General features: G+C 36.2%; 1 protein-coding gene across 2 annotated transcripts in view; it reads right to left on the bottom strand.

Annotated features, from left to right (window-relative positions):
• Nucleotides 1-16,726: 16,726 nt before the first annotated feature.
• The window catches only part of LOC149153498 (uncharacterized), a 425,412-nt gene continuing 415,719 nt past the window's right edge, over nucleotides 16,727-26,419 (bottom strand). For both annotated transcript variants that reach the window (XM_089441366.1, XM_089441367.1), the window contains 3 exons: nucleotides 19,672-19,763; nucleotides 17,380-17,506; nucleotides 16,727-17,285 (listed from right to left, as the gene is read on the bottom strand). In XM_089441366.1, coding sequence (XP_089297492.1) covers nucleotides 17,181-17,285; nucleotides 17,380-17,506; nucleotides 19,672-19,763 — 324 coding nt within the window. In that variant the 3' untranslated portion in view covers nucleotides 16,727-17,180. The remainder of the gene's footprint in view (nucleotides 17,286-17,379; nucleotides 17,507-19,671; nucleotides 19,764-26,419) is intronic.

The raw sequence follows: 26,419 nt of genomic DNA, 5'->3' as shown, positions 1-26,419 counted from the left end.
AAAGAAGTGAAAGAATCTTCAGGACAATTTTAAACCGATTCAAAGCATCACCCTCTAAAGAAAGGACAAATAGACGCATTTTGACATCTTCATGATCATACTGAGGAGACCTACAATATATGAGTATTATACAAGGAAACTTGCATAAATGCTTTCTAGCAACGACTGAATCACCACTTGAGAATAAAGATATGAATGGCAACTTCCGGAATATTATGGAGAACATTAGTAAAATGACACGGGGTAAATGAATAATCCATGATGAATAATGAAAGACCAAATGGATGGTAGAGAGCTTTGCTCAAGAAAATCAAGAGATGAAAGAAATGGAGTCGCCACCCAAACAAGAAACGAACTAAAGAGTAGGTGCTGAAGGTACGATTAAATGATATGACGAAAGATAAGGTGATGAAAAGATCAAATGACGCCAAAGAATGTTGGCCATTTGACAGGCTAATGAATGGCAGAAAAGATGAGATGATGCCAAAAAATGTTTTTGTTGCCGGTTCAAATGAAAAGATGAGAAATGAGAAGAAAGATGAGGAAATGTCGTCGAAACGCTGAGAATAAAATGTCCCTGGCAACGACGCCAAAAAATGTTGTCGTGCAAAGTGTCTAAGCACCGCGACAATGCTCAGACCAGGGGCTGCCACCCTGATCCCTGATCTCTCCGTTTAAGGGGGGTAGACCTTATGGGATAAAGAAGAACCAACTGGGAAGCAGCTGGATTGGGAGACACAGCAAGGCAGAGACGCGCTTTATTGAAGCTTAGCGGTATTTAAAAAATCAATTTGCTTCAGAATGCTTACGATTAGTGCCTTATGGAGTTAACGATTAAATAATTGTTTATCAACTACTGCAGAAATATGAAATTTGTAATCCCACGATTAACAATCATTTATCATCAAATAACCAAAGCAATGATTAATTTCACCAAATACAAAATATTCAATAGATGCGCAATGTTCTAACAAATAAACTTCAAAGGATCAAATACTTCAAGAGACCATGAAATTTTAAATGCTAACCAGCTCACAAAATGATTCACCACTTTTCAATAGCTAATGTTTAAATAAACATTTAAGCGCATTTAACTATAGAGAAGTGGAACATAGATACCACAAAAGACACCAAAATGAATTTTCAATTTTTAGTTAATCTTTTAATTTTTTTTTAAATTTTATATATTTTTATATTTTTATAAAATTCTAAGCTTAAATCAAAATAAAACAAAACTAAAATCTAAATAAAATTAAAATCTAATCTAAACTAAGACCCAAAAAATAAAAAATAAAAAATAAAAAAAACATTTTTTTTTTAAACCTTTAATGATTTTTTATTATTTTTATTTTTTATGAAATTTTTGAAGATTAAATGAAAATCTAAACCCAAAATAAATCAAACTCTAAAATAAAATTTTTATGCCTTTATATATATATATATATATATATATATATATATATATATATTATATTTTTTATTAAACAAAATGAATCTAATTCTAAATGAAAATCAAACTTAAAGAATATATATATATATATATATATATATTTTTTTTATAACACATACTTAAAAATAATACGCTAAGCTAAAACTAAAATAATCTAAAGCCAAACCTAAATAAAGAAAAATCTAAATTAACTATGCTAACACTAAGTCCTAACTATACAAAGCTTAAATAAAATCTAAATAGAACAAGATAAAGCAAAAATCAAACTATAACCAAAATAAAATAAATCAAACCTAAATCTAAACTTGCCAAAATCTGAACTTACCATATGTATCACCATGAAAACCCTAACCCGTCATAAAAAATCGAATTTGTTTTGTTTGTATATTGTCACAGGTATGTGTGAGGAGCAGAGGACGGAGGCAGAGAGGGTGGGCTGCGCGAAAGCTTCGAGGATTGCAGGAAAAGATGAGAGCAAGGTTTGATGAAAGGCAGGTTTGGAGCGAAGGGGTTTCGATGGTATTCGTGGTTGCTGAAGAGGAGGCAACAATAGCTACAGGTATTAGCAAATGGGTAGGGATGCGTGGAGGAGTTAGCGCATTTTTCCTTCGCAGGTTGGATAGGCAGCCAGATTTATGACAACGTGGAGAGGATTGATGAACTCATCGAAGGAGTAGCATATGAGGTTGGTGGTTTTTTCTTGCAGGTACATGGGAATGGGAGAGCAGCAGCGCGAGGAATTGCAAGTGGACGTGGTTGAGAGGGTTTGGTCTGCATGAAGGGAGAAAGGACTGAAGGAAAACAACGTGTCTGGCAATGTGAGAAAGGCTTCCAAATGAGGAAGATCGTAGCTGCAGGAGGTTGATTGTGAGCAGCAAATTGAGGGCGAATACAATAGCAAGAAAAAAAATCGAAGTCTGCCAGAATAAGAAAAACACAACTAGAGAGAAATAAACTAAAACGATTTTGAAACCCTCAGAAAATTATCCCAAATCCCAGAAGACGAATTTCACACTTATGCTTTCAGAAATATCAATGAAACCCTCAAAAGATTGCTTCCAGATTTAAAACATTCAAAAAAACCCTTAGACTGCAAAATTAATACCCCAGGCACAACAGACAGATAACCTGAATAGACCCTCGAATTTCTTCAGAAAATCCTTTGAAGAATATCCTTGCAAAAAAAGACGTTGAGGCCAGATCTTACCCTCCAGGGCCTAGATTTGGCTTCAGAACAAGACTACACCTTCAAATCTGCAACCTGTAATGACAAAAACAAACACCCAGCAACAAAATATGCAAGAAACAAAACTAAAAACCCTAAAACCAGCTAAATAATTACAATATTCATAGTCTAAAGGCTCTAAATAGCCAGATTTATCAGTATGCCAAATTTTTTTTTTTTTTTGAGATTTTAAGTTCGATATGAGGTGCTTCAAAAAAGCCTTCATGCATCCGCAACAGAAATTCTAATGATAAGCCTGAGATCAAAACCAGCTGGGCTTTTTAGAAAATGCAATCTGGGAGTTGGCTGGTTCAGCCGAGAACTTCCCCGAATGCCCAGTAAACTCAAAATCAAGGATATCTTGCACAACCTAATTCAACCATTAACAAAGAGGGAGAAAACGATATTAAAATCTAGATCTAATGGAGATACCTGCCATCATATTCAGAAATTTAACTACCATTCAAACCCTAGCGACTAAACAAGATACCTGTGTTTAAAATCACTCTTCATAAAGCTATCATCAATGGCTGAAATTAAAATCATGCACATAAATAAAACATCTTGCAGCATTTCCAGAAGAGTAACACCAGCAAGATTTCAACCCCAAAGTATTTCTTTATTGCACATGAAAAATGACTACAAGAGAGCTTTTTTTAGCACACAACTCTCAGATTGAATGATCTCAAATGACCCCTGACACCCTATTTGAAGGAAAACTTCCCAACGGCTAGTTCGAGTGATCCATGTCAAAGTGATTTCGACCATCGATGAGGATCAAAATCTTTTTTAATTTCACCCGTCGAAATTTTAAATGCATTTTAATATATTAAAAAATTAAAATTGTGCATTTACTTCCTCAAAACATTGAGTTATTATTATTTTATTATTTTATTTTATTTTTAAATTTTAAATTTTAAATTTTATTTATTTATTATTTATATTTTTTATTATTTTTATTGGACTCTCGAACTTAGCCTTTGAAAAAAACACCTAGGACCTAAGACTTATGAGGGGATAAAACATTTTCTAACCCTCAAGACACTTTACATCATGACCTTTATAATTTTACATCTCAAAGGGGAAAACCAATTTGACATAGACCCTCATAGACTACCCAGTTCTGCGACTCAAACATAATCTAGCAGATTAAGCAATTTGTAATAACCTAACTAAATAGTTAGGATTATTTCCAAATTACTTTCACATAGACTCGAAGCACACTAAGATTCCCCTGAGATTCTAATGACAAAATCTATTCCGGCTTTGGGGTTAGGCTGAAGGAAAACTCTGCCGACCATGGGTCGGTGAGACAAAAAACCTTCCGGAATGTAGATCATCATTAGAAGATTAGGTTTACTTAGGCAAATACATACACGACACAGATCTGCTAAGATTATTTACAATTTACACATGCAGACTGGGGTTACAACATAACATGATCGGGCTGATGATGGTAGTCGAATGGCACGGACACGTCGATCAAGCGCTATCCTTTTTGCGAAAAAATGGGGTGTACTGTTATGAGTAGTTGACACATAGTGGTCAACACTCCTTATACTCAATGGGGGTATCCCTAATAGGATTACTAAGACTAAGCAACTAGGCATAATGTGAAGTTGAGAGTAACCTTAGTAAAAAAGACTTTTTGGGTTTTAACATAGGTGATGAAAGAAAGTAGACATCAATGCCAAATCCAACAAGGGAAAAGGAATCAAAATGAATCAGATGGTTTATGAGGTTAAGAATAATCCCTCTTAATAATTGTTTTTTTTCATTCAAGGGCTAGTGCCTAGAGATTAGAATCAAAAGGAAGAGTAATCCTTCACGCAATTAAGATTAATAATGGAGACCAAGATTCAACAAGAAGGTCCCCTCATACAAATAACTTTCAATAACAAGATCAACTATGGCTTGATAAATTTACTTAATGCTTTTGTTAGGGATCCAAATGAAAAACAAAGCAAAGGAACAAATAATCAACAAACCAACAAAGGAAGAAGGGATGAATTACCCTAGAGCATCTTCCTTCCAGGTGGTATATTTACCCCTCAAATGGATCAATCTTGAAATTTTTGAAGAAGAATTAAGCATTTCACCATTAATCCTTATGCGTTAAATAACAATAAGATATAGAAGCCTTAAGAATTGACAACAATCAGCTAAAAAGAAACATTTACACAACCATATGCTCCAGGGAAGATATGTCAATTAAGCTCCATGGAGTGAAAGCACCAAAATAGCAACCATGACTGATAATGAGGAAGGGCATCCACTTGGAATCATGGTGGTCCACAAGATAAGTCAACTTGCAAGAGACATAACTTCCACACATGAGCTTTGATTAAGGTGATCTTTGCCTCTGTGTTGGGTTGTGTTATATTCTTTCCACGACTAGCCCACGTAGTTAATCGGGGGGTTAGAGTGGGGGCAGAGCCCCTCTTCGTTGCGCCAATTGTGTAGCGGGGGGGGGTGCGAGGCTCACAGGGTGTTTGAGGTGTACTTGTAACCCCACTTTATGGGGTCTGAGGCAGCACCCCGGAAAATTTTGGTTTTGGATCCTATGTTAGGATGGGCGGACCCACCTATTTTTTTGGACGCAAAGGTTTTCGGTCCATAGTATTGGATGCTTCGGCATGTATAAATATGTATTATAACATTGAAAGGAACATAATGAAAAATCAAGCTGGTAGTCCTGGTTTTGGGATCCATGGGAAAATCTCTGTGTATATGTGTTTTATGTGTTATGCTCTCGCATTGTTTATTTTCTATGTTTTAGAATTCGTACACAGGTAATTTTTGTACGGGGTTAAAACTTACATTTTGGTATCAGAGCGGTTTTGGCTTCAAGGGGACGCCTTTGTTGCTGAGGGGTTTCGCTCGGGCCTGTGGTAGACCTTGCTCAGTGGGAGATCTGTGAGATCGATTCTGGTGGTGAAAAAAGATGGCGAGCAGTGGAAAGATAGAGATTGAGAAATTTAATGGTCAGTGTTTTGAGCTATGGAAACTCAAGATGGAGAATCTGTTGGTGGATAAAGATCAGTGGATTGTGGTAGATCCGAGTACTAAACCAACGAGAGTGTCTGATGAACAATGGAAAAAGTTGGATCGAAAGGCAAAGAGCACAATACGATTGTGCGTCTCAGATTCAGTATTGCTGAATGTATCAGGGGAAGCTACGACGAAGGCTTTGTGGGACAAGTTAGGGACTTTGTACCAATCTAAGTCTCTGGTGAATAAATTGTTCCTGTGGAAAAAGCTGTATAACCTGAGGATGAAAGATGGAGACTCGGTGACAGAGCATCTGAATGCATTTAACACTGTGGTAAGTTAGTTAGCATCTGTTGATATTAAAATTTCAGATGAAGATAAGTGCATCAGTTTGTTGTGTTCTCTACCAGATTCGTGGGATAGTCTGGTTATTGCAATAGGTAGCAATGTAACTGCCTTGCAGTTTGATGAAATAGTCTCATCCTTGTTGACGGAGGAAATGAGACGGAAAAATATGGAGAGCTAGAATGGTGATGCCTTGTTTGTACGAGGACGATCCCAGAATAGAAACAAAAATAAGTCATCAAGTGGGAGATCTAAATCTAGAGGGAGATCTAAATCTCCAAGAAAACCTGTAAAGGTGGTGTGCTGGAAATGCGAAAAGGAAGGGCACTACAAAAAGGACTGTAAATCTAAAGCTCCTGATAAAAGAAAGGGATCTGATGATCCTCCTTCTGCAGAGGCGAAAACCACCTCAGATGAAGGTGGGGATGTGTACTTGGCATCTTCAAGTACACATGTAGATCATGAAGCATGGTTGATTGACTTAGGTGCATCCTTTCACTTCACTCCTCATAGAGAGTGGTTCTGTGAGTATGATAAATATGATGGTTGTGATGTCCTCTTCGGGGATGACAGGAAGGCTAGAATCATTGGTCGCGGAAAAGTAAATTTGAAGTTGCAAGGCAGAAGGGTTAGAACACTTCCAGGTGTTTTGCATATTCCTGCATTAGTCAGAAATATGATTTCTGTAAGCAAGCTAGATGATGCAAGTGTAAAAATAGTGTTCGAGAAGGATACCTGCAAAATGGTTCGGGGAGCACTGGTATTGATGTGGGGAGTTCGAATTGGAACTCTGTACAAGCTACAAGGTAACACTGTTATTTAGGGGTGCAACAATTCTGTGGTTCCTGAAAGTGGAGCAGAAAATCTAGTGGTCTCTAGAGAGAGGATTATGTTGTGGCATCAAAGGCTTGGACATATTGGAGAGAAGGGCTTTCAAATACTTTATGGTAAAGGTATGGTAAAAAGTATGAGTAATAGCTATCTGGATTTTGATTTCTGTGAAAATTGTATATATGGGAAGCAAAATAGGGTGAGTTTCCCCTCTGGTGGTAAGTGGGCGAAACAGATATTAGAACTTGTGCACAATGATGTGTTGGGACTTGTGAAGGTTCCATCACTGGGTAAGTCTGTGTACTATGTATCATTTATAAATTACTTCTCAAGGAATACATGGATATATTTCCTTAAGAAGAAATCTGAAGCCTTTGACAGGTTTAAAGAATTTAAGGCTCTCACGGAAAATCAAACAGAAAAGAAGATAAAGGTGCTAAGGACAGATAATGGTGGAGAGTTTTGTAGCGATGAATTTGAAGAATTATGTAAGAAGTGTGGTATAGCACGACAGAAGGCTACTCCATATACACCTCAGCAAAATGGAGTTGCAGAAAGAATGAATAAGACATTGATGGAAAGGGCAAGAAGCATGCTCAGTGGTGTCGGTTAGGACAAAAATTCTGGGCAAAGGCAATGGATACTGCATGTTACTTGGTCAACAGGTCACTTTCATCAGCGTTGGAGGATAAGACTCCACAAGAGGTATGGACTGGTAAGAAACCCTCTCTTTCACATCTGAGGGTATTTGGATGTGATGCATATGTACATGTTCCTAAGGAGAAACGAATCAAGTTGGATAGTAAATCTGAAAAGTGCTTCTTTATTGGGTATAAGGATGGTTTAAAGGGTTATAAGCTATGGAACCCAATCACACGGAAGGTTGTGTACAGCCGAGATGTGGTGTTCAGAGAGGTAAAAGATGTTATTAAACATGAAGTCCAACCAAAGGAACCTGAGAAGATAGAGTTTGAGCTTAAAGAGGAAGAATTAGACTCTACAGCAGAGGAGGAATCAGAAGATGAAGAGCCACAAACTTTGGGTGTGAGAAGATCAGTTCGATAAAAAAGGCAGCCAGAAAGGTATAATCCATCTGTTTTTTGTTCAAATTTTGCTTTATCTATCACTGACGATGATCCCAGAACTGTGAAGGAAGTAGTAGATTCAGAGGATGGAAAACTCTGGAAAGAGGCCATGGTTGATGAAATGGCATCTTTGCACAAAAATGAGGCTTGGGATTTGGTGGAGTTGCTGGCTGGAAGAAAACCCATTGGCAGCAAATGGGTGTTCAAGAAGAAGACAAATGCAAAAGGAAAGGTGGAGAAATACAAAGCTCGATTGGTAGCAAAAGGTTATTCCCAAGTGCCGGGAATTGATTTTGGTGATATTTTTTCTCCTGTTGTCAAGGTAACTTCTATTAGATTACTTTTATCTGTTGCTGCTACTTTTGATTTTGAGGTAGAACAGATGGATGTGAAGACAACATTTCTTCACGGGGATTTGGAAGAGGAAATATACATGAAGCAACCTGAAGGCTTTGCGGTGAAGGGTAAAAAAGAACTGGTATGCAAGTTAAATAAGTCTCTGTATGGGTTAAAACAGTCACCAAAGATGTGGTATCAGAAATTTGATACATTTATACGAGGACTTGGCTTCACCAGAAGCAAAGCAGATCACTATGTGTATTTTAAATTAATTGGTGACCGTGTTATTTATCTGGTCTTGTATGTAGATGATATGTTGCTGGTTGGAAATGACAAAGAAATTATTCAAGATTTGAAAACCCGATTGTCCTCCAAATTCGACATGAAAAATCTTGGTGCTGCAAACTATATTTTGGGCATGGAAATTAAAAGAAATCGGGCAAAGAGGAAGCTCTGGTTAAACTAGAGAAAGTATGTCGAGACAATATTGCAGAGGTTTAATATGCAGGATAGTAAACCGGTGAAGGTTCCTATTCCTGTAGGTGTGAGGTTATCTGCTAAACAGTGTCCCAAGACACAAGAAGAGGAAGAGGACATGTCCCGTGTTCCATATGTAAGTGCAGTCGGTAGCCTGATGTATGCAATGGTCTGTACTAGACCAGACATTGCACATGCAGTGGGAGTATTGAGCAAGTTTATGTCAAAACCAGGGAAGGAGCACTGGACAACAATGAAGCGGGTTTCAGGTATTTACGTGGCACTAGTGATTATGGTTTGTGCTACCAAGGAAGATCATGATTGGAGAAAATGTTGGATATTCGTGGCTTTGTTGATGCAAACTGCGCTGGAGATTTGGATCAAAGAAGATCTACAAGTGGGTATGTGTTTAACCTATTTGGAAGTGCAGTCAGTTGGATGAGTAAGAAACAATCTGTAGTGGCATTATCAACTACAAAGGCAGAATACATGGCAGCCACTAATGCAAGCAAGGAAGCAGTTTGGTTGCAGAGATTGTGTTCAAATATGGGGCTAGTATAGGGAGCTATAAGGATAGACTGTGACAGCCAAAGTGCAATTTTCTTGGCAAAGAACCCCGCATATCATTCAAAGACAAAGCACATTGATGTTCAGTATCACTTTGTGAGGGATATGATAGAAGACAAAAAGGTGTTGCTGGTAAAGGTGGACACTTTGAAGAATACTGTAGATGCATTGACAAAATTTGTGAGCTCTAAGAATTTCTCTTGGTGTAAAAAAACAATGGGTGTTTCAGGGCTGGAAAAATGACTAAGCTCTCTTGTGGCCCCATGTGAAAAGAAAACAACAAGTGGGAGAATGTTGGGTTGTGTTTTATTCTTTCCACAACTAGCCCACGTAATTAACCCGGGGGTTAGAGGGGGGGTGCAGAGCCCCTCTTCATTGCGCCGATTGTGTAGTGAGGGGGGGTCACAGGGGGTTTGAGGTGTACCCATAACCCCACTTTATGGGGTTCAGGGCAGCACCCTAGAAAATTTTGGTTTTGGACCCTATGTTAGGATGGGCAGACCCACTTATGGTTTTGTGCATGATTTTCGCACATGTTTTTGGACGCGATGGTTTTCGGTCCATGGTATTGGATGCTTCGGCATGTATAAATATGTATTATAACATTGAAAGGAACATAATGAAAAATTAAGCTAATAGTCCCGGTTTTGGGATCCAGGGGAAAATTTTTGTGCATATGTGTTTTATATGTTATGCTCTTGCATTGTTTATTTTCTATGTTTTAGAATTCATATGTAGGTAATTTCTGTACGGGATTAAAACCTACATTATATTGGTACAAAGTCCCTAACTTGTCCCACAAAGCCTTCGCCATGAATTACCCTAAAGCATCTTCCTTCCAAGTGGTATATTTACCCCTCAAATGGATCAATCTTGAAATTTTTGAAGATGAATTAAGCATTTCACCATTAATCCTTATGCGCTAAATAACAATAAGATATAGAAGCCTTAAGAATTGATAACAATAAACTAAAAAGAAACATTTACACAACCATATGCTCCAGGGAAGATATGTTAATTAAGCTCCAAGGAGTGAAAGCACCAAAATAGCAACCATGACTGATAATGAGGAAGGGCATCCACTTGGAATCATGGCGGTCCACAAGATAAGTCAACTTGCAAGAGACATAACTTCCACATATGAGCTTTGATTAAGGTGATCTTTGCCTCTTTGGAAAGATCTTCAAGTGTAGAAAAGGATTGAGAGGTTAGAAACTTTGTTCACAAAGTTTTGATCCAAAAAATGATGGTTCAAATCCTCAATCAAGATTTGAAATCAAGGCCCATGGGGCATAGAATAGACAGGGTCAAGGTGCTCTATTAAGACACTCCTTGGTGAAAAGGTCACTAGTTTGTAACTTTGTGGGCAAAATACAGTCACGCTAAGGGTTGGTGTGGCCCAAACTGGGTGCGATTGTTGGGTGATTTCAATGGCTTCGATGCCACTGGATCACAATTACTGAAGCCACAGGTTAGGCATGCCGACCATTTCAAATTCAAATTACCTAACAAAAAATAATAATTTGAAAGCAATACCTACCACTTACATGGCCCCAATAATCTAATAGCTCCAATTTTTCTACCTTGAAAGTACCAAAATAGATGCAAAATTATATAATGATCCATTTTGAATTAACGCTACAGGAGACACACTTCTTATGGGGGTAGTTATGTTATGTGATAGTTGACATCTTCTACATGGACACATGTTAAGGATGGGTGTTTAGCACAAGAAGTTCTTGTGGAGTGCCTATCATAAGGAGGAAGGACACTTGGCCCTATTGGAAGTAAGACCATGTGGCACACATGTGGAGGAAAATTGCTTAACTTGAGGAAGTCTTTCTTGGAGGGAACTGCACTATAGGTTGCACATGGACCTAATTACACATGTAGAGTGTTGAGCTCAAGAGCCTATTTTGGACATACGCAACTTTGTGATGAGGAACACTTTGACATGTGCAAGCTTCACATGGATAACACTACACTTAGGTGGTGGTGCCCAACCACCTATTGATGTCTACTCTTTTGGTCAACCTAGCCTCGTGGCTTAGAGTAGGTTGTTGCAAACTTAGTCCACCTTTTTATCATTGGCCTCCCTAACCTATCTTATATAGAGGGAGAAGAAAACCATTTTAATAATATAGAGATTTAGACCTGTACTTATAATCTTGATATACTTTTATTGTACTCTTTGTGTTACAAGAGTTGGAAGATAGAGTTTGTGTGAAGTAAACCCTAGAGAAGACTTGGAGCACTAAGGTTTACCTTGAAGTATTGATGTAAGCTAAACCTAAGGTTTGTGGGACGAAACCCTAAAGTAAGATTTGTGGTACTTAGATGCAACTAGATGTTGATATATGCACACTTGGTGAATTTCTTTAAAAAGCTTGTGGGATGCTAATGAGAGATCCAAAGGAAAACTTGTTTATGTTGATTCTAGCTAGTTGTGGACCCTTTGATGTAGGTAGATAACATGATGAGATGCCTTGCTAGGGTCTTATATTGTTGGGTAGAATTTGTTGTTGACAATGGACACAATAGCTAGGAAAACTTGTTTATGTTGATTCTAGCTAGTTGTGGACCCTTTGATGTAGGTAGATAACATGATGAGATGCCTTGCTAGGGCCTTGTATTGTTGGGTAGAATTTGTTGTTGACAATGGACACAATAGCTAGGATTTGAGAAACATTTGGAGTGTCCTTTCATGAAATGAATTAAAGGGACTTATTATGCCAGCTTGCAATGAGCCAAGATATTGTATTTTATCTTTATTTGTGTAATATATGAAATGCACCATTGTTGTCCTAAACTTATATGTTGTAGATCTTAAAATCAAAATTTAGTTTCTCATTGTCATGAGTAGTTTCATAGTTGTTTTAATGAGATGTTTTGTGCATATATTCAAGACGAACTCTCATGTGTTTTAACATGACCAGATGAAATTAGAAATCATATTTAGCTTGGTTACACATGTTAATATAGTTCTTCCTTCATTAAGATTTTCTTTTTGTTCATGAAATACTAAGGAAAATTCAACCTTGTCATTGAAGGAAGGCACTGAGATTCAAGAAAAAACTAGGGTTTATATATTTATTGCAAATGACATAGATACAAATGGGTGTTGTAGAATAGGTGAATTTCCTTAAACATGAGGCATTGATACCAATCAATGAACAAAGGCACATATTTTGTGGAATGAGGCATGGCCATTTTAATTTTTTGCATAGGAAGCACATGGTTGGAAGGTTACCATTAATTGAATTGGAAAGTGTGATATGTGAAACATGTGTTTGCACAAAAGCATCACAAAGAATAGTGCATGAAAATAATACATAAAGAAAAAATATTATTTCACAACATATATGGATCAAAGCCAACATAGTGGATGGGTAGTGTTGATTACTTTATAACATTATTGATGACTTTTTGATAAGAAATTAGATTTAATTTTTAGAAGCATAAATTAGATAAGCTTAACTTTACAAAGTTTAAGGCAGAGGTAAAGACATAGTGTGGTAGGAAGTTAAGGGTTTTTAAAACATATGGGGAAGGCGAGAATATGTCCAAGACCTATTAGCATTATTTTAACATAGATGGACTTCTAAGGAAACAAATTGTAGGATATTGTATAAAACAAAATAAGGGCACATAGAGAGAATCAAACTATAGTTTAAATGGCTAAGAGTAAGTTGAAAGGTAGATTACTCGAACAACGTTGGGTGAAAGCAATTAACAAAAAAGAATTGCGTTAAATAGGTCCCCAAAAAAAGAAAACAAAGGTAAAACCCTTGAAGATGTGTGGTAAAGTGAGAAGCTTGACACTTGAATTATATGAATTTTGCACATAAAAGCATTGCCCATGTTCCTAAAGAAAAGAAGAATAACTTAAATGTTAAAGTTACAAATGCATATTCATTGGCTATACTAAGATATCAAAATTTTATAAATCATTTGACCATATTGAGAAGATGATTCTCATTAATAAGGAAGTAATTATTAAAAAACTTGCAAATTAGACAACATAGGAGACAAATAACAAGGCCAATAATGAAATGAAGCTTATGTTGGGATATTTGGAAGATGTGGGAAAGCTAATGATCACCTTAAAGAGGAGAGAATAGGAATCAATGGAAGTGGTAGAACAAAAGCTAAAGAGATAGAATATAGTCCAAACAAGAAGACATTGAGACTTCAATACTCAAGGGATCTACTAGAATTGCAATTAGATTTGAGGTAAACTCTATTAACTATACCCTTGTGTAAGATAGTTGATTCTACTCCATTTGAACCCAATGGTGTTAGTGAATGTGAGAAAAGTTATAAAGGGAATGATGCAATGGATGCATAGCTAGCAACATAGCAAAAGAAAAAGGCATGGAACTAGGGAAAAACTACGTAAGGGAATGAAACTCATCAGTTGCAAATGGGTCTTCCTAGAAAAGTATAAACCATATGGCTATTGACAAACATAATTTTGAGAGTGGTAGTTAGGGCATATGCACAATAAGAGGTAGCATTTGAAGAAGCCTTTGCACAAACAATGTAAATAATAACAATAATATTAGCGTTGGCATTAACGAGACAATGTGGTTGGAGTACTCATCAAATGGATATGAAGAATATGTTCCTAGACGGAGATATCAAATGAAACATATTGGTAGCTTAGAAGTATGTAAGGAATACCTGGTTTACAAGTTAATTAAAAATTGCATGAATTGAAACATGCACTATGGACATGGTACCTAAACATAGATGAGCATATGAGAATGATCAATTTATAGAGCATTGCATATCTAAATTTGTACACCAAATAACGTAGTAACGACATTGTCAGCCTCACTGTTTAGGCATGTGACCTAATGACATGAAGTGGTGCAAGGGTGATGAAGTGAAACAAAGTTTGAGGTAAACATTTGAAGTCATGAACTTGGGGCTTTTGCATTGTTTTCTTGGTTTAGAAGTATCACAAAATGATGACATCAATATCTTCAAGGGAAAATGCAATGGAATTGCTTATGAGATTTAATATCATTGATTACAAAGCATTGACAATGCTATTAAACATTGTACCTGTCAACAAAAGGAGGAACCAAATAAGGTAGATGCTACCTTTTATAGGTAGTTGGTCAAATGTTTGATCTTCTGACTTATCTTGAGTTATAGCTTAGCTTTAGAATAAGCATTATTTCCAAGTACACGACTTGACTTTATTGAGGTATGTACAATGAACTCAAAAGTTTGCCAAAAATGGAAAATTGATTTAAACAAGATTTTTACATTTAGGTTAGTCAAGTTCATATGACAATGAATCTACTTTAGGACGTTTTTAGTTTGGGTTCAAGGGCAATTTCCTAGATTAGCAAGCAAACATCAATTTCATTATCATATCCATAGGAGAATACAAGGTTGTTGTGGGTTTTGCATATGTGCTACTATCATTGAGGACATTGAATGATATAGGAGTTTCATAAAATGGAGTGACCACCACATTATTATGTTATGGCAATCAAAATGTTTTTAAGTTGGTGAAAGCTCCATTTTGTCATTTAATAATGAAGTATGTATAGATTTATTGCCTCTTCGTGTCAAAGGTCTAAAGTAAAGAGATAGAACATTTATTTTGTCCATAGGGCCTTTTGGCTATGTATTTAACAAGTCTATGCCAGGATAAATTTGTAAGGTTCCATGACAAACTTGACGTAAAGGTTAACAAATTAATGATTAAGTTTGGGGGGCTTGGGGGGGGGGGGGGGGGGGGGTGGGGGGTAGGAGGGTCGACTTCTTGTTGCATTATAAATTATGTAATGACTAAATGTTAATGTTGTGAATACAAAAAATTTGGTCATAAAATTGGGTAAACTTAATATGCGTAACTTAAGCTAGTCAATTTAATAAAGGTGGATATTTCAAAAGTTTGTAAGGGTTAAGAAACGCTTTTGTGTTTCATTGGGCTTATGTTTGTGATGTTTGAATGATAAATACAATTATTCTAAATGAAATATTGGCTTAGATTGTGCATCTTTCTCTCTCAATTAATATTTAATAAATTCTATATCAACCATTGAATGCCAATTGTTCAACTCGAACCAAACCATTTTAGGACCACTAAAAATTGTAACTCTAATACCAATAATTCAGAGAATGCAAGTTGAAAACCAATTATAATTTTATAGCATAGGCACAGATCATCTAGCTTATGTTGTTTATCATGAATTTGAATTTCAATCACATTGAGACCAAGACTTTTGGATAAAGGTATCTATCATTTAAATATTCTTTACTCAATGCAAAGGATTACAACCAAGAGAACCAACAACCACCTATGAAATTATTGACTTAAAATCATTAATAAGTCAATGAACCAATGGGTCAATTACAAAGACTCAACAACACATTCAATCATGATAGTAGAAAACTTTGAACAATGAGCTTATCATGCAAGGGCATTAATTGAGCTCAACAACAATAAACTCCATCTCAAGTCCACCCCACCTTTGTCCATTGTGTTGTGCACTAGTGGACAAAACTAAATAGACCATTGTGTATCAACCAACTTATTGATACAATGAAGACAACATATCAATCCTAAGTCCTTCAACTTTTCATAGTCAAACCCTCAATGATCCTTACACAAGTCGAAATTACCACCCTAGTGATGTCAATGTCAATATGACCATGTTGTCAACCTATGAACTTACCTACTACCATCCAAATACTTGAAATCCAAAAAAACCGCTCACAATGATGCGATTCAATATTAACAACTATTACATAAGTATAATCTAGATCATACAATAGAGAAAAGAGTATATTTTATATACATACCATCAAAATATGTAACTTTTGTAAGTTGAAATCTTGATCTATAATGATGATGTTTCCTTTCTAAATACGATTCAAACAAAAACTGAAAAACTTATTCAACACAATCCTATAGAAGTATGTAAATAATCTTTGCGGAGAATTATACCAAATTAATTCTCAAAATTAAGACTAATTTTCTAATTTTATATTGAAATTACCAAAATGAATAACATACATACACACTGCAACGTTAAGTACATAGTTAATACAATACATCATTACATTTATCACTATTTTGTAAGTCAATGCACACTCATTCTTAAATCAACCCAATCACTTTACGATCAAAACCAACTACTGGATATAGGATGTAAGATGGTTGCCACAAATACGAGCGGTGAATATTATAATTACCAAAGTTGATTAGCACTAAACCTCATTGGTCATAGACATAGGTTGACTACTATAAATAAGGGGGAACATAACTTAAGGGGGAACATAACAACGCCGTAGCACTAAATGAATTCCTTAATTAACATAAAGAGATAGGTTTAATACTATAATTTATGGGGAGACGTAAAGATGGCATAAATAACCAGGCTATACTAATAATTAACTTAAATTTTCTTTCTTGTTGAAAGTTTATTTGCTCTCGCTTTTATGCATTTTGTTGTTTCCATCCACACATGAATTGTCTTGTTATGGGCCGTAACATGAGAGTCCAAAGAAAAGTAGGATAAAGTAGGATCACCATCAATATGCTTCTAAAAGTTATCAAACTCAGCCTCTAATTAACTCTGATTACGTTTACTGTACAGCAACGACATATTAAAGGGATTTGAAGATTGTAGTAACAAATAATAATAAACAAATGGGCATCCTCAAAGAAACAATAATACATATTACACAACCTACAACCTGGACAGCTTACTTGTCTGGACTACGAAAACTACAGCTGGAACAGGGATTATTTCCTTGCAAGTTTTAGCAAACTGCCACAAAAATTGTTGGAAAGACCAAAAAATGATGAGCTATTGGAAACTCAAGTGATAAGTTAGCTATTCCTTTAGCTCATGTCTGAATGAACGCCCGATTTAACTTGCTCATCAGATATGGAATCCTCACCACTAATAGATTCATTGTTTTGTGCAATCAACACCAGGGATCCACCCTGAAAAGCATGTCATAAAAACATTTTACTAGTTGTAATTTTATAATTACACCAAAGAATAATTAAAAAAATTGTCGTGGAATATTGCACATACCTCAGTGCCTCCAACAATACTTGTATTAAGGGGATGGGCAGCACAAGACACAACAGATGATGATGTTTGAAGAAAATGGTTAAGTGAATGTCCATCCATCTCTTCAATATCTGTTTGCAAGTCATCACTGAAAAGAAAAACCTCAATTGTCAGTTCAGTATTTGTATGGCTGCTGTTTTCCTTTAGAGTGTCAAGCTGTGCACTATGTAGAACTAAAAGCAATGCGTTATTAACTGCTTATTCGAATACATTCGTTATCATGACCAATGAGATCAAGGGGAGGAAAATGAACTTCAGTCATCCATATGATAACATAAGGAAAGTGTTGAAATTCTAGTAGAGCAATGACTAGAATAGTTTTTACACAATTTGATAGCTACTTTGTTATGAACAAAGTTCGTACTTAAGTCAAATACTCCAGAAGGCTTGGAATATAAAGATCTCCATTGAAGATACAAGAATATATATTAAAATGTATGAACGAAAATGATGATACAAATGAGAGTGAGGGCTTGCTTATATACCCTAAGCGGATACCTCTTCATGGAAGGCCATGTCCCATTTAGACATGCCTCTTTAGTACTAATTACTAATAAACTAATCATTATTACAATTATCATCATTATATATATATATAAAATTGTCTTCTTCCTCAAAAAGATTTGTCCTCAAAGCATGTTGATGAAAAGGTTTGATTTTTGTTTCCAATGACTTATCGTTTCGAGATTGTCATCTTCATCGATATAGGTTGATATGATCCATGGAGTGATAAATAAAATTGCCAAACTGAGAAGGGATCAAACCATTCTAAATTAATCTTCTGTGAACTTGGCAATTACTTGATAGCTAGGATAATTTGTTATCGTCAGATTATATTGTGCTGACATTATTTTTCTTCGGAACATAAGTTTATTGTTTATGTTTTGAGTGATACAAATTCGTAGATTGATTGTGGTGTCTATCCTTGTGATTAAGATGTAGATGTAACGAATATAGTTTGTATACTCGGAGAAATGCTTTAATACCAATGTTATGAACAAAGTTCGTACTTAAGTCAAATACTCTAAAAGACTTGGAATATAAAGATCTCCATTGAAGATACAAGAATATATATTAAAATGTATGAATGAGAATGATGATACAAATGACAGTGAGGGCCTGCTTATATACCCTAGGCAGGTACCTCTTCACGGAAGGACACGATTTTCCGGCGAATCGTGTCTGACACGATAGATTTGGATCCGTGGACCCTCCAAAACGAATCCGATTACTTAGGTACTTGGATGTATCAAATGAGGGAGAAAGCACCTCTATATATATCAATTGGTGGGGGTCAAGAGACGTGACTATTGGATTAGGCGAGGCGACATATAGAAGAGGCCGACCTTGATAATTTGACCATAATCAAAATAAATTCATGACTTCATTTGTCCATGTCAGAATCAGATGATCTTTAGATCAATCCTACACCCCTCGAAGAGAGGAATCCACGAAAATTATCAGCTGTCATAAATAAGATGACCCATGTGGAGTTTGGCCCTAGTTGCCAATTTTAACATTTTTGGACTCTAGAGGCCATTTGGAGCCTCATTGATTATGTATTTTGTTGCTGATATGTATTGCACTTGGTGCCATTTTGATATATTCCCCCTTACATGGTATATAGATAAACAAACATTGCATATCTTGTCTCTAACGTTTTGGAATCATAAAAATATATTTTTCATTTAAATTCAATATTTGATGTATTTTTTTTTAAATGGTTTATTGAATCTGCTTTGATCCAAATTGATCCAAGTTCAGTTCAAAACCCAGTTTGATAGGTGATCGATTCGAAGACCAGTTCTGAGTTATAAAACTATGGGCAGAATGAGGTATGTCACCACTGACCAGTTGTTGGCCAAAGAGGCCTTGCTGATAAGAGATGCCAAACCCTTAGATGAAGTAGGTTATTCTGCTTTTATTTCCACATTATTAGTTTCGAGGCAGAGAACATAAATTCCATTGTATATACCCATCAACTTTCTTGAATTTCCATTTGTAAATACTTCATGTAAATATATGACACTTTTTCTAAAAAAACACATTGGGATGTATTCTATTAAGCTGGTCAAGAACTGCATACTCAACACCAGCGCCTTTCATAGCATGAAGGAGAATAGCAACAATCTTAGCTCTTTTTTTTTAAACTTTCTTTTGAGATGGAAGAGTACAAATTCAGGGAGGCTGCACAGTTTATTGTATTAACAAAAGTAAATAGCTGATGGAGGTACTGACAGTAACAATGCTTACCTATCATAAGTCACATAACATGATGATTTCATATCTGGAGAAAAATCCAAAAAATTGATTCCATTTCCAAGGGAAGAGCCAACTGCATAAATCTGGCAAAACAGATTTTCAATCAAGATTAGGAGATACTCAAAAAATGGATGGTGTGCTAGATTTAAAAGAATGCTCCATTTTTAATATACATGGTGCACAAAAAAGTTTAAGATCGGTGACTGAATATAAAGATTTCATAAAAACATGTAGTAACAGAAAAAAAAAATTGTGTTCCCTTATCATTGTAGCTTTGGACCTATGTTGCAGGAAACATCCCCTTACCCTGTGTACCGGTATCAAAAGCACTGAAATGGGTTTTAAATGCCACGGCAATGCTGCTGGCTGTACCATATGACATTTCCCGATTTGGAAACCCCGTATGGTATGGCCAGTGGTGTTTCCGTGCTGTTTTGGTGCAAATTCAACCCGTTTCCAAACCTTCTTTTGCTTGTGTGGGCCCATTCAAGTGCCAGAGAGAAAAGTTCATTAAGAGGAAGACAGAAACATGGCCACCCTTTGCAGAGCTTCCATTACCAGCTGCAATGGAGCAATTGTTTTTTGAGATTTAAAATCCAGTTTTTGAGAAGTCCATTAATTTTGTGTGTACAGTGTGGAGTAGTCAATGTGTAATTTATACGGTAGAAATTGTGAAATATGCAGCTTTGCTGCATAAGTAACAACATTGGAATACTGAAATCATGGAAATTATATTAATTGATGCCAGCAGTTCTTGTCCTTGCGTATTAACTGCTGAAATAGTGGAAATCACATTAAACATGTCTATGCCCTGAATAAATTGCTTCCAGATATGTCTGTAGCAATGTGATATTAATTGCTACCATGTCACTGACTGATGGGAACCAATTTAATGCTGAATTTTCAAGTTTGTTAGTTAGTTCAGCAGAATTTTGTAACTACAATCCGTAAATAAGGATTGCAAATATCCTTCCAAAATGAACCATTGATATCCAATTTGATGAGTTGTATATTGGGGATAATAAAGAGGCAAGAAAGAAACAACCATTTGTGGATAATTATTCAGTACGAAATAAAGTAGTGATGTTGTTGTAGTGGTCTTAAAAGGACATGAGAATCGACCCTGTCCCATACAAGTGTCACCACAATGATTTTAAATATGGTCTCTAGAAGAAAAGGTTACGGACCTAAACTCTTTTAGGACAATATTGTATGTCAAAGATATTGTAACTTGTATCTGTTTAGTACATTATGAATAAATAATTAAAGGAAACATAATACAACTACGATGTAACGACCCAGCGAAATTGATTCATTATATAAAGTTTTAAACCTTATAATAAGACCAAATGTGATGAAATTCAAACAATAAATGTGTTAAGTTTTTATAAATAAAATTTAAATTTATAACATATATAAGTTAAACTTTATAAAAGTATAATTAAACCCTTATAATATATATATATATATATATTTAATTTACAAAATACATAATTGACCTTATAACATAAATCTTATATACTACATAATTGACCTTATAACATAAATCTTATATACTATATAATGGACCTTATAATATAAATCTTATATATTATATAATGGAACTTATGATATAAATTGATAACTTAAATGTTATAAAGATCTGGCTGAACTTATAAATACGTAGGCAGCGTACAAACACAACCTCATTAAAGGGTCCATTAATCAGAAGCGCGTTCCACCTACTGAGAAGTTATAACAGAGCGTAAAGGTCAGTAGAAAATATCGAGAGCCTTCAATGTGTGAAAGGCGGTCGCTGCAGGGAGGAGGGCGGCCACCGCCAGAACCGTAAATAAAAGGAGAGGCCAGATCCGAGAGAAGGGGGCAAAAAAACCAGGAGCAGAAATTCACCAGGAGAAAACCAGGAGGAAGATAACTATCCATTGGAAGAGCTTTAAGGGTCTGAGGTTCTGGGCACGGAGGGACAGAGAGCTTCTGTTGTGAAGTTCTCTGGATTGAGCAGCTAGGTTTGCTCAATCTGGCTGGGTGGCATTGGTCTCCCAGAATCTGGATCCAATAATCACGACACCACCAGCAGGATCAACAGCACCAGTAGAATCAGCCGCATCAGCAGCAGTTGAGGTAAGTACAAATTAATTCTTCAGGCTTCTGTATTTCAGATTTTAAATTCTGTGTGAGAATAGTTATTTCAGATTTTAGTTACTGTTGATGTTTGGTCACTACAGATGGTATCAAAGCTAGTTTTAAACTCTGCGGCACCTTATTGGCCTACACCTGTAAAACACGCTCTTGAAATCTCAAATTCTTGCAATTTCTCATCAAGGCCCTTACAAATCCGTATCTGGCATCGATTCTGTACCCTTTTGCTTCAATACGGCGTGGATGAAATCGTAGTTTTACGGTTGCATGTCCAGAGGATTCTTTTGCTTTTGCATGTGCGGCATTGGTTGACAAATCCATTTTCGTAGGATACACACACGACGGTTAGTAATTAACTCAGTTATATCAAACTGGGTTTATCAAATTTTAAAGGTCTCGGGTTCGAACTTCACAAATAGTTCCTGAAAATATCAGTCAATTTCGATCCCGAGAGCCGTGGTTTATTGTCGGGAGAATAGTTCCGTGAAAGTAATATCCATTGCCGGATGATTGTTTCGATTCACAGCATAAATGATAGTTTTCAAGTAAATTTGATGAATTTAAAGCCCGAGGGTTGCGCTTTGTTATCTTCATGAGCATTCCGTGTCAATTTCACAGAAGATTGTTTCGATTCTCAGCATACGTAACAATTTTCAATAAACACATTGGTGAATTTTGCGACCGAGACCTGTGCATCATTTAAATTGCCTGTGCGTCAGGTTTTGAATTCCACAGAGATCGATTTTCAATACGATAATCTCTCAATTTAATTTACTTTGCGTGGTAAATTCACGAACTAGGGCTCTGGTCCAAAGAGGCCTGTGTTCAAATCCCACAGCTGTCATTCTGAATTAACGCAGTAATCGCACGCACTACGGTTTGATTTCCACGGCCATCGTTTGCATTTCTCACAATAGATGGCCACGGCATTCTCGCAGAAAGAAGCGCCCTGAAACTAAATATTGAGTGTCTAACACACAATATTCTTTGCAGACGTTTTTTTTTCTCAGGGACATGTTGGCGAATATCGAGGGTTTCTGGCAAAGGTTATGGTTCGTGTTGGAATGCCGTTGAAGATCTTTGAATCAATGTCAATAGGAGTCAATAGTTAGAATCCCTCCACCGACATAGCCGGTTTATGCGACAGCTCCCGTCGAAGAGAAAAAAAAATGTGTCTGCCAAAATAGTAAAAAAAAAAAAAAAAAGCCTGTCAAAATCGTCCACCGTACTCAGGGACTGAACAAAAGTGAAAACAAAGTCAGTTTCAATCCAAGGAGAGGCAACACAAATGGGAATTTTTAATATGTAATTTTAGCTACACTATATAGAACAAACCTGAGCAAGCTAAACAATTGTACTAGTGACAGCTATATTTCTGTTACTAGCAGCAGAATTGTTCAAATAATAAAAATGTTTAAAAAAAATAAAATAGAACTATACATGGACGTATGTCATAAATGAAACATAGAAAACATCCATAACATAAAAATTCATACCAGCAAAATTGATATGAAAATACAATTCTAGCCAAAACCTCTCGGGAACAATATATCAAAAGCAATCCATCAAGCTATGCTCTAGCAGTGAGTCAGAGTGCATGTGGTGACAGTGACCAAGGTTCAAATTCTGGCAGTTAGCCTTTGATAAAAATTAGCCATATCTGAGATTGGGTGCAAGTCCTAACAACTTTGAGAGCCCACAGAGGTTGTAAACTAAAGTCAAAGAAGCTCCAATTCCAGGTGTCAATCCCGGCAATCTTGACATCCCATGTATGTAACAAAGAATTAGATTCTAAGCACATGGAAATGCAAAATGACATTGCTGCAGGCAAAACCTCACTTACTTCTGTAAAAAAAAAAAAAAAAAAAAAAAAAATGAATAAGTATCCAAATTCATCTCCATCCCATGAAATATAATACAAATGTGCTATATGCCAGCCAAAGTTTCAGGAAGGGAAGCAGCGATGAGGTTCAAGTATGTGGGACGATGGCCCCCAAATTTTCTTAGATGGAACACTAGGATGACAACATCAGAGACTAAAGAATATCTAAATTAATTTCAAGTTCTAAAATAGTGTCTCTGCAGCAACTACATAGAGCAGTATTACATATATGATCAATGAAGCAAAAAATACACACACAAACATCGAATTATGCATATACCATAATGAGTGAATCGTTGATTTCTCTTTGGGAGTGAAATGAAAATACAGCAAATACAATATTGATTAGCTAAACCATTGTTTACACATAAAGGTCGGGTTGTCAAACAAAAGAGAGTCAACAATATCAAATGAGAGGCAATTACTTATAGGCAATGTTATCAGATTTGAACCAATGACCTGTTAACCCCTAAATTTCTTACTTTTCCTTAGGGCTATATTGTTCTTTGTTATAGATAATTGCATTTTAACTTATTTTTCATCATTTACATGACACATTCACTCCATAACATCTTAACATCAATAGCAATTATGTAGAGAGAACAATAACATCAATATTGCAGCAGAACATAAAGAAACAACAGGAGAAAAGCATGAACAAAGGGGACACTTGGATTTAGGTCCCTAGATTATTCATTCTTTTTATTATTTTTGAGCTATGTTCTTGACACACCATTCTGTTTCAAATTCAGCAATTTTCTTTTAAAGCATTATAGCATCGCTTTATTGTTGTCTCTGTCCTTTTGTTACCGGCAAAACATTGCTATTGCCACTATTTCTCCCTTGTAAATATAGACTCTCACTATCTTATTTAATTGTTGTTCACATCATATACCCACCTGGCGGCTATTACCTTCTATTCAAATCGATTAATCAGACGTCCTATATTGAACATGTTTTTTTCCTATTTTCAAACATTTTTGCCAAAGATGGACACATACCTTGTGGAATTAGTACCGTGCATGTGTAAATTTTCTATAAATTAGCATACGCTGAAGTGGGCAGAAGGGAATGCTGGAGGGTATTCTGCGTGAAAAGGATTAACTTTGCAAGAAGCAAACTCATAGAAAACTGCTCTAAGAAGTGAATATACCTTACATTGAGGTTAAATTCAGGAAACAGACGAGTTAACATTGACAAATTGAGATTAGTTCAAATGCATCCATTTAAAGCATGAAATTGTTGAGAAATGTCACTAAACCCCCCCAAAGATGTATGGAAACTTTAAAAGCTATATGCACTCGATAAAAGAAATAGACATGTTGAAGTCATCTGTTTAGTAAAGGATAATAAATTACGAACAAGTGTTTGGTTAACGAGAATGCATCAACGGTTCAAATAAAATGTTTTAAGGTAATGACGGCTAAATATAGTTAAAAGAATAATGTTGTAAGAGAAGGAATATTATTGTTTCATTAAAATGTTAATGCCTAGGTGTTTTTAAATTTTAAATGAAATCATTACAGTATTATTCATATGAGTCCTCCACTGAAGCAAATCACATCCCAGGCAGAGAAATAGTCCCAATTGTTAGGAGTCTATAACCATTCTTCTGCATTATTCATACTAGGATAGAATACCCTGCATTAGGACAAGGAGGTCGCGAGACCACCCTCCTTGACCTCGGTACCAGTAAGATCCGCCTAGCGGGTAAAAATAGCAAAACTATACCCGTTTATAAATGTGAAGTTGCAAAGAACATCGTGTATTAAAATTCGGTTATCCGCCTCAATTTTTTTTTTATATATATAAATTTTATTTTTGTGTTCAGGGACCATTACTATGGTAAGGACGTATGAGCGACGACGACGTGACCAGGCAGCATCATCACCATTAATGCCGCCATCGTCGCCATCGCCATCCCCATCACCCTCGTCACCACCAAGGCAACCGTCAACATCAAACGCTCCAACGCCAGAGTTGACTGTGATAATGAACTCTTTGGAAGCCTTATTGGAGACACTAAAGGAATCAGCTAAGGCTAAAAACAAAGAGGAATTTCAGCATGTAGCCACCAGTTCAGCGGAACCAGATAATTTGGAGCCCAGAAGATCGAGAGAAGACATCTCTAGAGAGCTTCAGAAAATTAGACTCCCAGAATTTTCGGGAGGTCGAGCTGGTGAACGCGCTGAGGCATGGTTGGAAGGGATGAACTGGTGCTTTAGGTTAAGAGAATACTCATCTTCAGCAAAAACAAAAATTGCCGTGTTTCAACTAAAGGAAAGTGCCTTGATTTGGTGGGGAAATCTGGAAAAGCAGCTGCACCTTACATCGGATAATGTTCCTTGGGAACTATTTGAGGAAAGGTTCCGCGCAAAGTATTTACCTCCATACTTTCAGCAACAGCAAGCCAGAGCCTTTCATACACTAATTCAGGGAAGTAAAACGGTAGAAGAGTACGAAATAAGGTTTATGGAGCTGGTAAAATACATTCCCTACTTAGACTCTGATGAACGACAAGCTGAACGCTTCATATTTGGGTTAAATCCTCGCATCAGAGCCTTGGTGAGTATGTGGAAACCATCATCTGTAGCCGAGGCAGTCGAATGTGGCCGTTATGCAGAAGAGCACCTGGGAATCAAAAAGGATATAGGGCCAGCAGGGCCTTTACAATCAGGACTTCCAGGGAAGGCTCCCCGGAACTTCTTCAGAGGAGGT

This window comes from Pinus tabuliformis, chromosome 9 (assembly GCF_031772625.1).
Source record: "Pinus tabuliformis cultivar Carrire ecotype Pingquan chromosome 9, CPIR1, whole genome shotgun sequence".
In the NCBI taxonomy this organism is placed as follows: domain Eukaryota; kingdom Viridiplantae; phylum Streptophyta; class Pinopsida; order Pinales; family Pinaceae; genus Pinus; species Pinus tabuliformis.
The sequence above is the reverse complement of the archived record's forward strand: the minus strand, read 5'-3'. Positions and strand labels throughout refer to the sequence as shown.